Here is a 13633-nt window from a genome sequence, read left to right as displayed (position 1 = left end):
CCACGTAGCTAAACCCATATATCCAGTCTGTGAAGCTTCAAAGATCTTGGATCAACACCTGGTGTAAGTCTTTCAAAAACCAAGTGAGCTCTGTTACATGTCCATGGGTTTCCTTCTATAACCCTCTTAATGTCCACTTCATGATAGAAGTAAAACAGGTAAAGATTGCTCTATAGTTCTTTGACATACATCCCTCTTCCAGGTTTCCATTGGGCTGCCATCATGTGTTACATAACTTGGAATTCAAGAGGTTTGTCAACCAAGAATTTACCCATCAAGCACCATCTTGCATCAACCCCACTAATTTCTTCCCTTACCGTGTCATAGCAGAGACCCCCTTGTTGTTGTTGTTGTTCTTCTTCTTCTTCTATTCGTAACCCATCACAACGCTCTTCAAGAACTTTGATATCCTAGTTCGATGAAGTCATGGAAACCAAGAGAAAAGGTTCGCTGGATACAAAGTCCCATGAAAGATTCAAAGACAGAACTCCAATTAGAAAACTTAACCCTTGTACAAGACAGAAACGTGTGAGACAAATAGAAACATAGAAAACAAAGTCGGAGACGGAGGCAGACGATCGACGCCAGAGATGGTAATGCAGAAACACCAAAGAAGAACGCCACAAACTAGGTCACAAGACCAGACAGTAACCCTTCAATGAAAGGGGAAGGGCACAATCACGCGAAACCCTAGCAAATCCCTTTTTTAACAAAGAAAAAACAATATCCAAATTTATTATGATGATCTAAAATATGGAAGTTTATCCCATAGGCGGACCTATGAAGGGGCAAGGGGGTTGATTGACCCTGCTCAATTTTAAATATTAATATTTTATTATAAAAAAAATCTAAATATATACATATATTGGATGGTCATGTGGTGTGCCCCTCCTAAAACCTCAATAAAGTAATTAGTGGAGACAAGAAAACATGATGTATATTCATTGGTATATTTGCTTATTAAATTGGCATTAACACCTATAGTTGCAACAACCTTAGTAGAAAGGGCATCCTCAACTACGACAACAAAATGAGAGATCTAGGGGTGAATATTTGACCCGAAAATCTCGCAAACCCGTCTGACCCACAATTTGAAAACTCAATTTTTTTGCAAAACCTGTCGAATTCAGGTGAAATCCAGTCTGAACCCGACATGGTTTGGATCGGGTTCGGGTTTTGAAATTAAGGACACACGGGTGTCCCGAACCCAAACATAATAAAAAAAATTACTAATGCCCGATTTGTAAAAAATCAACATTACCAAACTAACAACAAAGTTAAAAAAACATGTGAAAAGTAAAAAAAAAAAATTAGAAGTGTAAAAAAAATTATAATTTTGAATTTTTTTAACCAAGGTCCATTTTCGGCCCAAAATCTATTTTTTTGAGCAATCCCACCTGAAACACGACCAAACCCAGAATCACCTCAAAACCCAAAAATTTCGGACCGGATTCGATATCACTTTCTTCCACTCGAAACCTGCAAAACCCGAACCCAATGCACCAAAAACCAAAAACCTGACTCTTGTGCACTCCTAGGGAAATCAATGGTTAAATGACAATCTTACTATATATCTTGAAAAGGTTGTATTCACTGCTATTGACAATGAGTCTATCATTCATCGTTTTTAAACACATGAAAACTTGTCGATGACAACTTTAAATATATGATTGAAAGATTAATTTTATTTTGCTATGATTTTAGATTTTTTTTTTTTTTGAGTGGACGATATGAAGGACTTTATATTCAATATTTACATGATTTTCAAAGTAAATAAGCATTGTCTTTTTTTGTATATATAAAAAATTACGACCCCTTCAATCAATTCTTAGGTCCGCCTCTAGTTTATCCTTCAAAAAAAAAAAATATTTATAGGAGTTCATATAGACATGTTGTATACATCATGATCGTGAGATGAAGATAATTATTGCACAATATTTATACAATTTGCTACTTTAATGTCCATCTACCCTATCCATATTAGACTGTAGACGTTATAAAAAGTTGTAGAAATGACGTCAGACTTTCAACTTTTCTTTTTCTCCTTTGTTCTTTATATCAATCTAAAAAATTTATTAAAAAAATCTAAAAATAATAATCTATAATTTAAAAAAAAAATTATATTATGTTATATATATATATATTTTTTGCTATGAATTTATTATATATTTTAAAGAAGAGAGAGAAAAAAAAAAGACAATGGCCTACGTAGCACATTCTTAATAAAATTTTGGAATGTCAATAAATAATCCCCAATTTTAAGACTATAATAAAAAAGGATTACGATAGCTTAGTTAAGAAAGCCTAGTTCATGTCCACAAACCTTTTGAATCCCAAACCTTTCTAAGAGAGATTTAAAATTTGAAGAAAATAGTCTATATATCATGAATAAAGAAGTAAATGTTGGTCAGACTTTATAATTTGAAATTTAAAATTTTAGTGTCTAGTTAGTTGTTTTCTAAATAAAATAGAGATGATATAGAGAAAGCAAAATATTATTTTCACTTTTTCAAGTTTTTTTATTAGTATTTAATCAATTTATGTTGTTTTTAGATATCTGTGTTACTTTTTAGATATTATTTTTTCGTTTATGATGTGAACGATTATGAGAAAATATTCTTAACTTTGAAAAATCTGGTGTATTAAACAAGTACCTGAGCTAATTTGGTTACCTAATAACATACATGTATATATAGCACCATATTTTGACATAAATGTATATATAGCACCATATTTTGTATTTTATTTACAAAATTACGTGGCTAATTTAATTTACACTAATACTGTTTTTGTTTGCCGTTTTTATTTTAAGGTTTTAGCTGCTTTTTTTCTTTCACATTTACCGAGTTCTTAATTTCTCTCTCTTTTACTTAACTTCAAAAAAAAAAAATTCCAACTACACCAAAGAACGGTTGAGCTCAAGAATAGTATTATCGTGACATACTTTTCAAGGTAATCATTTTAATATGTATAAAACATATATTTTTTTGCCAATATAAAACTTTTTACAACCCATAATTTTTTTTTTCAGGAATGTTATGGTGATGTGGCATTGTATATGCGTAAATAAATTGTTTTAATGTATTTTTGGAATAAATTAACATTGTTAAAGTATTTGTGTAAATTTAAAGGAATATAATACCTAATAACCTAGAAGAGTATACCTAAAGTCCCAAATTTTCAGGTTACCTTTTACACAAGAACTATCAACTAGAACTTAGTTTGTAACCAAAGGTTCCCATAATAATAATAATATATTTATTCGTTCAAATTTTAATTTTTCCAGGTGAAAACTTAATTTTTAAATTTTATGCTAAATTATTTATAATGTTTAAGTCATAATAAAATTACCAAAAGAGAAAAAAATGCAAAAGGAAGTAATAATGAAGATTAAGGAAAATAAAATATGACCAAAAAATATTTTAGAAAAAATAAATCATATTTTTATAAACAAAATTATACTTAACAAAAAATAGAGAAAAGATTATAGTATTCCTTAAACAGATATAAATCAAAGAGTAATTAAAAAAGTGCTACAAAAAAAATAGTAATTAAAAAATAAAATAAATAAAGAAAAAAATGATAGTATGCATACATATATCAAATTTTCTACCATTTCTAATGTCCAATTAATGATTTATAACACATTTGTTATTTAGTTGATTCTTACCACTTTTATTCTATATTAGTAAACTACACGATGTCGTTAATTGATTTTTCCACAATTTTATTGAGATTTAGGGATAATTGCGGCATAGAACCAATGTTTATTTTTAGTGGCAATAGTACCCAAAGTTAGTAAAAGTGTAATTCCATCAGTCTCCTCCGTTAAGTCTGTTAGTGAGCTGATTAGGCAGACACGTGTCACGTTTTTATTGGTCCAAATCATAATTATTTTTAAAATATTATTGAGTTGGACCAATCACGGAGTGGCACGTGTTGGTCCAGTCATCACGAAACGGAGACCTAACGGAAGAGGCTGGCGGAATTACACTTTTACTGACTTTGGGTACTATTGCCACTAAAAATAAACATTGGGTCTATGCCGCGTACAAAACCCAAACATTGGGTACTTATGCCGCAAATATCCCTGAGATTTACTATAAACCATATAAAAATCCGCTCTAAATCTTTAAAATACAGTAATAAGTTAAGTTTTATTAAATAAAACATGAGAAAATTACATTTTATATGAGATTTTTAATAGAGTGTGCAAAAATATGGTTTTTTTTCTTTCAAAAAAAGTTAATCTATGACTTTTTTATTTAAGAAGTTTCACTTTTATGGGTTTATTTTTCCATATTTTTGTATAAAAATTGGTTTATGTTATAGTTTTACTCTTAATCAAGTTTTATTAATTTGAAATGGTATGTTTGTAATTTGATTATTATTTTTCTAGCTTATTTGTTTTTTATATTATTTTTATATAACTAATTTTATATTATTATTTTTTTATTGTTTTGCAATTTTTTTTTTTGTAATATGAATTGTGTTTATTATTATAAACATTTTTTCATTTTTTTTTAGATTGAATGTTTCTTTTTTCAAATCTTGGGGTAAGGTAACCAGTTACTTGATTGATATTTGACAATTATGTAAAAAAAATCCTGGAGCTAGGTTAAATAACATGTATCAGGAGGAGTAACCAGTTACCATAAGAGGGTTGACGGGTTACTTATATTAAATATGAAAAAAAACATCAAATTTGAATGAAAAAGATGAAGAATACTTCATTAAAAAGGTAAGAAAAAATAACTATGATTTTAGTAACATAGGTAACCAGTTACTTAAAGAACCCAGAAATATACACACACATCAGAACATGAAGGTAGCCAGTTAGCCCCATAAATATACACACAAAGAATAGAAAGGTAGTCAGTTACCCCCATAAATATACACAAAGAACGGGTTTGTGTGGCTGGGGTTTGGACTCAAGTTTCAGTAGATGAGTTTTTTCTATGTTAATTACCATAGTACCCCTCCTTTTGTTGATGTATTTTTGTTTAATTTTGAGTTCTTATACGTAATTAGTTTTCTCATAAATTGAGCTTTTGTTAATTAAGTTTTTTCATAAAAATTAAGTAAAATTTAATTCCCATATTTTTGCACAGTAATGACTAAAAAGCCATATTTATGAAAAGTTCCCATAAAACATTAAGTGCTACTTATGAAATTAGCCTTAATTATAGTACTTTGGCAGCTAGCCTCATATCTGTATACAACCCAGTTCTATTGATGGTTGGGTGAGTACAATATGTAGTGTGGCCCATTTCGGCTTGGGCTTTTCTTTAGGGCCTATTCCAACCAAGAGCTTATGGCCAGTGTCACTTGTGATTTTGCTTTCTTCAAATTAGCCAAAAAAATTATTTTGAGATAATATACATCTAGCCCCACTACTAAAAGATGATTTTTACTTTGCTTTTTCAGAGATTTATGTTGAACATAAACTTTTTTTTTTTATGACAAAATATTGGAACATAAACTTTTTAAATATTAATGCTTTATTTATTTATTTTTATTTTAAAAGGAGACTTTGTACATGTACGTAGTCGCTTTCACGTTTCAACATGCACGTACACATCATCGTTTTGGTATTTAAATGTCGTTTATTTAAATTGTGTGTGTGAAGTTAAGGTGTTAAAATCCAAAGTCAATAATTCAAACAAGTTATACAATATAGGACTGTTTAGCCTATAAAGCCTTACTTGTACATGTATATTTTCCAAATTACCGTGACTTTTCTTGTATTGATAAATAACAAACAATTTGGTCTTTTTCTATTTTCCACTTTTTCTTGAGATAAACAAAATAAATAAAAGTGCAAACGCATGCATCTAGATTACTGTTGTTAACAAAAGTTGCTAAGTACACTTCAATTTTTTGTTCTTCTTTTCTCATTTGATTGTGACAATACTGCATGAAAGGAAAGCAGATTCGGTCCAAATTTTGTGAAGAGTTACTTTCAGAAAGAGAGAATCATAGCTCACATGGAACTCTTATATAATCATATTTTGCTTTGAAATATATACAAAACGCACAAGAATATATATGATCATGATGAGCTCTCCTATAATGTATTGCACTAATAAAATAACTTGTGCTGGTATACAGTACTATATATAAATATATATGTGTGTGTATGTAAAGATATAGTGCTACTGATGATTAAAAGTGTTAGTGAGAAATATTAATCGTTGGTGTATGTATGAGAAGACATTTTCAGTTCGGACACTAACTAGTTGAAAAGACCTTAATTGGGTCCCTTATAAGGTGTTAATTTCGTGTGAAATTATGTCACTGAAAGGTGATTAGCTAATTATACATACATATATATATAAATATATATATATATACATAATAAGTTTATCTCTTTGCTTTGATTTATTGCATAAACACCAAAGTTCGAACATTTATTAGTAATGGAGTATTTGGAGCCTTTTACATCATAGTAGTGGAGTATTCGAAGTGAAACACTATCTCAATAGAGTAAAAATATTGACTTGCCCAAATCAGATAATCGGCTTGGTAAAAATCCGTGGTAGATTCTCAAAATCTTAAGGTATATTTACTAGCTAAGCTATATATATACATATAAATCAAATAATTGAGTTGGCCAACATATATTATTAGGCTATATATATACATGTACATCAACATATATTGCTATTACATTAATTAGTTAGATAACAATTTTTGGAAGCTATAGCTTATATAAAAGATGTATGTGTTAGAAACACATTACGACTAATCAATGTTTAGGATAATTAGTAGTCATCATAAAGATCACTTGTTGTATTTAGTTGTCACTTCTATTTATCCCAACATTAGATATATAAATCATTCTTTTAAAATGGGGATAAGATTTGATGACGTTTGAAGATATATTGGTATATATATATATATTTATACTAGTATATAGTGGTAGGGAAACATACTAGGCTCTTCTATTTTTTGGGTCACGTGACTCGAAAAAATCATAATAACATTTTGATAATGTTAAAAGTTATTATAATAAGTAGTGGTGCTCATGAACCACGCTGATATAATTAAATGATATGGTCATTAAGCGATGGTAATATGTGATAATAACTCAATATTATATGGTCTATATTTGTATTTGCATATAGTGTTGAACAAGGTGAGCTCATCCATATACAAGACAAATTTGGGAGCCTAAGGTCTCGTGTTTTTCATTTATTTATCATGATAAATAAGGGTTCAAAAGGTTTTACCAATAGAAGATCATGAAACACATTAAAGGGGTGTTTAGTGTAATTAGAGTTTTATTTAAGGGCTTCAGTTGAAAGAGTTTGAGATTATTGTTCCAAAAATAAACTAAAAATAGGTCCAATACAAACATAAATTTTCCACTAAAAATCATATCAAACATAAGTTTGATTTCCCATTTCTTTTCTCAAGAACCCAAACTACCATAATAAACACCCCTAGAAGTTGAGTGTTGCTCCTGGTGTTGAACATCACTGGTATCCCATAACATTGCTTTGATTTTCTAGAATCACATGCTCTAATCTTAATTTTGATGCATTGAGTTGTGCACGCAAGTGATATCTTTAATAATTATAAAATCCTAACTCAACATTGAAAAATATATAACTTTTTGGTGAAAATTGATGAGATTGCTAACATGTGGAATTTTTTTTTTGAAAAATAAAGTACATCGATCATAGAGAGCACAAACTTTTTCTTGATGTGATTAGAAATTTGGCCTTGTTGAAAACTTTTTTATTTTTGGTCTACTAAGATTGGCTAGGTAAGTATTCAAATAAATATAAATATATATATTGTAATTTGTAGTGTATAAATAAAGTTATTGGTTTGATAATTTGGATAATATGTTAAGAGTGTAGTGTCGGCTTATTAGCTATAGCTAGGGAGAAGTAGAGTGGAAGTGATTGCAAATGTACTATCACCTGTTTTATATACGTTTGATTTGTCTGCTACTGAATGCCAGAGAGCTAGAGGAATATCTAAACATTGGTAAACTTTATTATTTATTTATAAGCATTTTTTGGATTTTAGAGAACTAGATAGGAAGAAAAGAAAAAAAAAGGTGAAAAATGCTTGTCTGAACTTACAAGTAAGAGAATCTTTAGAGCAACAATAAACTTGTATAGTAAACTTTGTGTCTATTGGTATAGCCAAATACATACAAAAGAAAGTAAATTAGTACATTTATATGTATATAAATAATATACGACAATTTTTCTTTAGGGGCTTCACTTAAAGCTTTATCGGTAGGGCTCTCATTGTTTCTCAACTCGTGAACAGTTTTCGGTGAGATTTTTTTTATGACCGTGTATATTGTAGCTATTTAGAGCATCATATAAATTTTCTGAAAATTCTGACTAGTTTACAGTACTGAAAATTATGTTCAAACATGTTGCTTTCCACGCTCATAAAAAAATTTAGTCACGCATGCAACATGTTTGAACTTAGTTTTTGGTACTGTAAACTATTCGAATTTTTTTGAAAATTTGCAGGATGCTCTAAATAACTACAATAACACAGTCATAAAAAAAATCGCGCCGAAAACTGTTCACGGGTCAAGAATACTGAGAACACTATTGGTAGGGCTGAAAGTGAAATCCCTGTAGGAGAATTCCTCTATAAATATATATATATATATATATATATATTCGATAAATGAATATTTTATACTTATTAAGGGATTAATTGATGCCCACAAATATATGTTGGGATTGTTCACAGTTACATTTATGAGATTAATTCATTTTCTTGAAATTAATTATTGTATATATAATCAAGTAATATTAAGGACGGACTAGATTCACATAAAAAATAAAAATAAAGGAATTCTTAATTTTATGAATAAGTGTTATATTGAAGTATCATGGTTTTGACTATGTTGGTCTTAATTATTATTAGTTCAATGGTTATCCTAGTCATGATAAGTAGTCATGCGATGTATGTCAAATATATTGAATTCCATGGTATTGTAATATTAGAGATCATATAATTAATCCAATTTATGATAATTTATGTTAGAAAAAACTCATAGAGTAATTAGACATCTTACAAAAAAAAAGGGCTCAAATACAAGTTAGCCAACCTAAATACAATGAAAACCCACAATAACAATATTAAAATTAGGTATAATCATATCTAAACCCCCAAACAAACACACAATACTAATCAATCGGTAGTATTCATAACCTTATCAACGAATCCACCAAAAGGTTCACGACTTTGAATAATCTAAAATATGAAGGAAGATTTCTACTAAAATTAACAAAAGCCAAAATTTTTGATAGACAATGGTGATAGAACACCATTATTCAACCAAAAAACTCAAACCAAACCTAGAGTGTACTAAACCAACAAAGCTAAAACATAAACAAAAACAATGACTAATACACTTTTCAAACACTAAAAAACTCAAAACAAGGGTAACTAAGCACATCGTCGTTGGACAATTCCATTGCGCCCCACTAGCCACACATTGGCCATAGGACCACGACCCCGTCCTCTGACCACCAAGGAACAAACGCAAAATAGGGCAAGAATCCCAAAAGCAACACCAAAGCACCGCGATCCCATCCTAAATCTCAACGCGCCACAAAACCCCAACACTGCCATGGCACCGAGCCCATGCCAAATTCTACTTATTTAACTATATATTTAAATTGTTATTATTGTAAAACTTATATGAATATTCTCCATCAAAAATATTATTCAAATTATTTTAACTTAAATTTAGGGTTTTTCTTATGTAGAAAATATTTTATTTTTTATTAAAATATGATTTTAAAAAAATATATATGTATAAAAATTAACAATTTCAAATTGACTATATTCATTTATAAAATTAGAACTCATATACCCTTAATTTATTATTATTATTTATAAATTTATACAAATTATATAGACCCTTAGAGATCAGATACAAATGAATTATTAAAATATAGAAAATAAAATTTGAGCCAACCCATGGACCATACAGCCTCTGTGTTTTGACACATGTAGGCCACTAATGATCAGTTGCGGAACTTGTAGAAAGTGTATGCACATTATGTAAACATTATTATTAGGTGCCATCATCTACAGAAATTTTATTTTAAAAAAACTTACAATTTGCCAAAGCCAAATTTGTAGTCAAGCTGTATCTATCAGATTATATTATTAATATATGTCTATATATATATTATTTGATAAGCTCTCGAAATAATACTCTACATATGACCCAAAAAGAGGCCATTATAAATTCACTGAGGAAAACTTCTCTTATATATGGTAGGGTTATCAGAAGGAATAATAGTAGGGATATAATAAATATTTTTGGTATATATAAAAGCCGATCGACGAAATTAACCAAAAATAATAATACGAACTTAAATTAACAATATTAATTATAATGTCATCTTTCTATATAGGGCACAAAACATAGCCGCTAAACTTTTTTTTGTTTGTTGATATATATAACCTTTCCTCCCTCCAACACACACCCAATAATGTCATTACCTACTAAACCTAACCACTCAACATATTTACATATCAGCATTTGAGATTACAAATTAATCCGAGTTTTGTTGAAATATTAAACTTGATTTATTACGGTTAGTTTCTAGAATTTTTATGAATTTAAAATTTCTATAGTTTTTATATATTTATTAGAGTTTCTAGTGTCTTCATGTATTTATTAACGTTTTTAGAATGTTCATGTATTTATTACTAGCGATTGTTGAGTTTTTAATATTCTAGAACTCTCCTTTCTTAATTAATAGATGAGAATTATCTAGAATAATCTATTAACTAATAATTTAATTGTGTTAATAGAAATGTCCATAGATTCCTATAAATAGAGAAGTAATCCTATCATTTTGTATCAAGCTAAAAATACAAGTTGAGTACTACAATGAATAGCCTATTCCATTATAATATTCTCTCCCATATTAACCTTAAATTTTCAACAAAATATTCAAATTCTCCCCCAAATTCATCTTAATTTTCAATAATTTTAGCTCGATTAATACCTAATTAATTAGATTGTGCATAAAAAATATATATTTATACACTCAGTTATGTGTAATTTATCATTTTGTTTTTCTAAGAAGTATATATAAAGTAGAATAATCAATTGTAAATATTTATATAAATGTGATTAGTAGGTAAAGAGTGCATGTACTTGTTTTTTTTAATTGTTAAAATGGTTAGGAGTTAAAATATTTTCTTCAAGTTGCAGAATTCAAATCGTGCCTTTTCATTTTTTTTTTAGGAGACCTAAGTCGATCCGAGTGAGTGCATGTACTTGTTGACATATCAAACAATTTTCTGATATGGCAAACGTTGGTACAGTCGACGCATTCCCATACTTCTCATCTTAATTGTCAGCTCAGATTGAAATATCACTCATAGCGTCCGTGGGTACCCTACCCATACTCACTGCACCACTATACACACACATAAATGTAATAAATTATACTATTTTAGCACCGTTTTGGTCTTGTCACATTACAAGTAATATTAACATGTAATATATTATTATTTGTATAATTTCATCCTTAAATTTTACTTAGTAATGAATGAGATTATTTTTGTCTGATATAATTGAATAATTACCTAAATTTTATCTCAAATAGTATTGTATATAGGAAATGAGAGATATTTTGTTGTAAATTAAATGAACAATAGTGCTAGCTAGTTGAGTGATAATTCTCTTGTAATTAAAATATCCGGTCATTCAGTCTAAAATGATTGAGAATTTGTTAAAAATTAACCAAATTATTTCACACGCTGAAACAAAATTCGAATTAATTTAGATAGTACCAAAAGATTAATTTTATAATTAGTTATATATAGCTTCAATTTTGTTTAATGTCATGATTTAATTAAAGACGGGAAATAATTATAATAATAATAATAATGTAGCTGTTTTATAATTCGGTAACTACATCTTAATTAAAGTTACCAATCCATACAAATACTCAGAGATAATATTTTCAGAATATATAATATGAAAATAAAAGAGTCAATCAGAAAATTGAAAATCGCATTTAATAAAAAACACTAAACAATTATGTTACTCAATCGATGATGATCCATCATATATATAATTTTTTTCTCAAAGCCTCAAAGACAAGTCAAGCTGAGCAATTTCTTCCTGGACATGATGTTGATGATGATGAAGCTGATGATCAGGTCTTGAAGACCAATTAGAAGTACTGTTCCCATAGATCATGTCATGATCATGATCACGATCGCCACCAAATCGACTTGAGTAGCAGTATCCACGGTGTTGGTCAAGTACGGGCCAGGTTCCTGTGTGCGGTGGCTGATGGCTTTGCCGAGCCAGACCGGAACCACTGCCAGTGCTACTGGACCGGGCAGGGCCTTGGTTGAGGCCTGCAGATGATGAACCGTTGTGGACCCTGGTCAGAGCTGAGGTTAGCTCTCTGCTTTTCTTGGCCAAAGTTCTCTCTAGTTTGTGAGCGTTTTGGTGACCCCCGAGAGCTTGGGAACTGTAGAACTTTCTCTGGCAATAGTTGCAGGAGAACACCTTGGGGGGGTCGGAGGGACTTAGAGAAGAGGAGGAGGAAGATGAAGATGAGTGATCTAGAACAAGATTTAGGTTAAAATGATGATTATGATCATGATCATGATCATGATACTGATCATTATTATTGTTGTCAATGTTGTAAGGTAGGCTTAGATGAAGAGAAGTATTGGGTTGAAACTCCATTTTGATTATATAAGAGAGAGAGAAAGAGAGAGAGTTAGGACTAATATTTTGTGGATTATATGGGAGATATATATATATAAACCGAAGAAAAATTAGAGATTGGGAGTTATATGCATGTACACATATGAGTTTGAAGAGTTATATATAGTGGGGGTACAACAAGGGGGGTTGTCTAGCATTATACGTAGTCCACTGTTTTTCTGCAACTACAAATAGTAAAATGAGTGAATTTAATGGAGATGGTCTCTTTGTATGTGTTAAAGAAAGAGAGAGAGAGAGAGAGAAATAGTTTGCTGCAAAAGATCAATAGGGAATCCATATGTTGTTGCCTCCATTAATGGCAGCATTAGAATCTCTTGTCGGTTCACTATTACAAAATAAATAAATAATAAAACATTTAGGGTTTGTGGAGTATAATAAATAGTATGAACAATAAGCTGAAAAGTAACCTATGCTGTTTTTTTTTTAAAATTATTATTTAATATTTTAATTTTTTTTTTGGTCAATCATGCAATCTAATCTATCTCACATGTGCGTGGCAGTAGTTTGCAATATACATACCCATCATAACTACATAAATATATCCATACCAATTAATTACTGTTTGATGATATAAATATGTATATATGTGACAGCATATATATATATACATGTAACATTTATTATCTAAGCTAGATTGCATAAAATTTTGAACTAAGAGAGAATGTGGGTGGTGATGTAAAAATTTGCATGACTTTTAATTAAGATTTTTTTAAATAAATAGCTAGTTTTGACATGAAATCAACTCCTGTGTTGAAAATAATAATGCAGATATGATTTTTCACAAAAAAGCTCAATTAACTTTTTATATTGTTATGCACTGACATATGCAAATAATTTGGAACGCTTTTCAAAATGTACATACATCAGTCCTAG

General features: G+C 29.4%; 1 protein-coding gene across 1 annotated transcript; it reads right to left on the bottom strand.

Moving 5' to 3' along the window:
• Positions 1-12011: 12011 nt before the first annotated feature.
• Positions 12012-12999, bottom strand: LOC133784451 (zinc finger protein 2). Its single transcript, XM_062223794.1, has one exon. The coding sequence runs from the start codon at positions 12716-12718 to the stop codon at positions 12101-12103; it is 618 nt and encodes a 205-aa protein (XP_062079778.1). The 5' UTR covers positions 12719-12999; the 3' UTR covers positions 12012-12100.
• Positions 13000-13633: the final 634 nt, after the last annotated feature.

This window comes from Humulus lupulus, chromosome 6 (assembly GCF_963169125.1).
Source record: "Humulus lupulus chromosome 6, drHumLupu1.1, whole genome shotgun sequence".
Taxonomy (NCBI): Eukaryota; Viridiplantae; Streptophyta; class Magnoliopsida; order Rosales; family Cannabaceae; genus Humulus; species Humulus lupulus.
This window is presented reverse-complemented; position numbering and strand designations above follow the sequence as displayed.

What these genes read in the sequence shown, in the direction of transcription:
- LOC133784451 (XM_062223794.1), bottom strand. Translation starts at nt 12,718, where the DNA reads ATGGAGTTTCAACCCAATACTTCTCTTCATCTAAGCCTACCTTACAAC.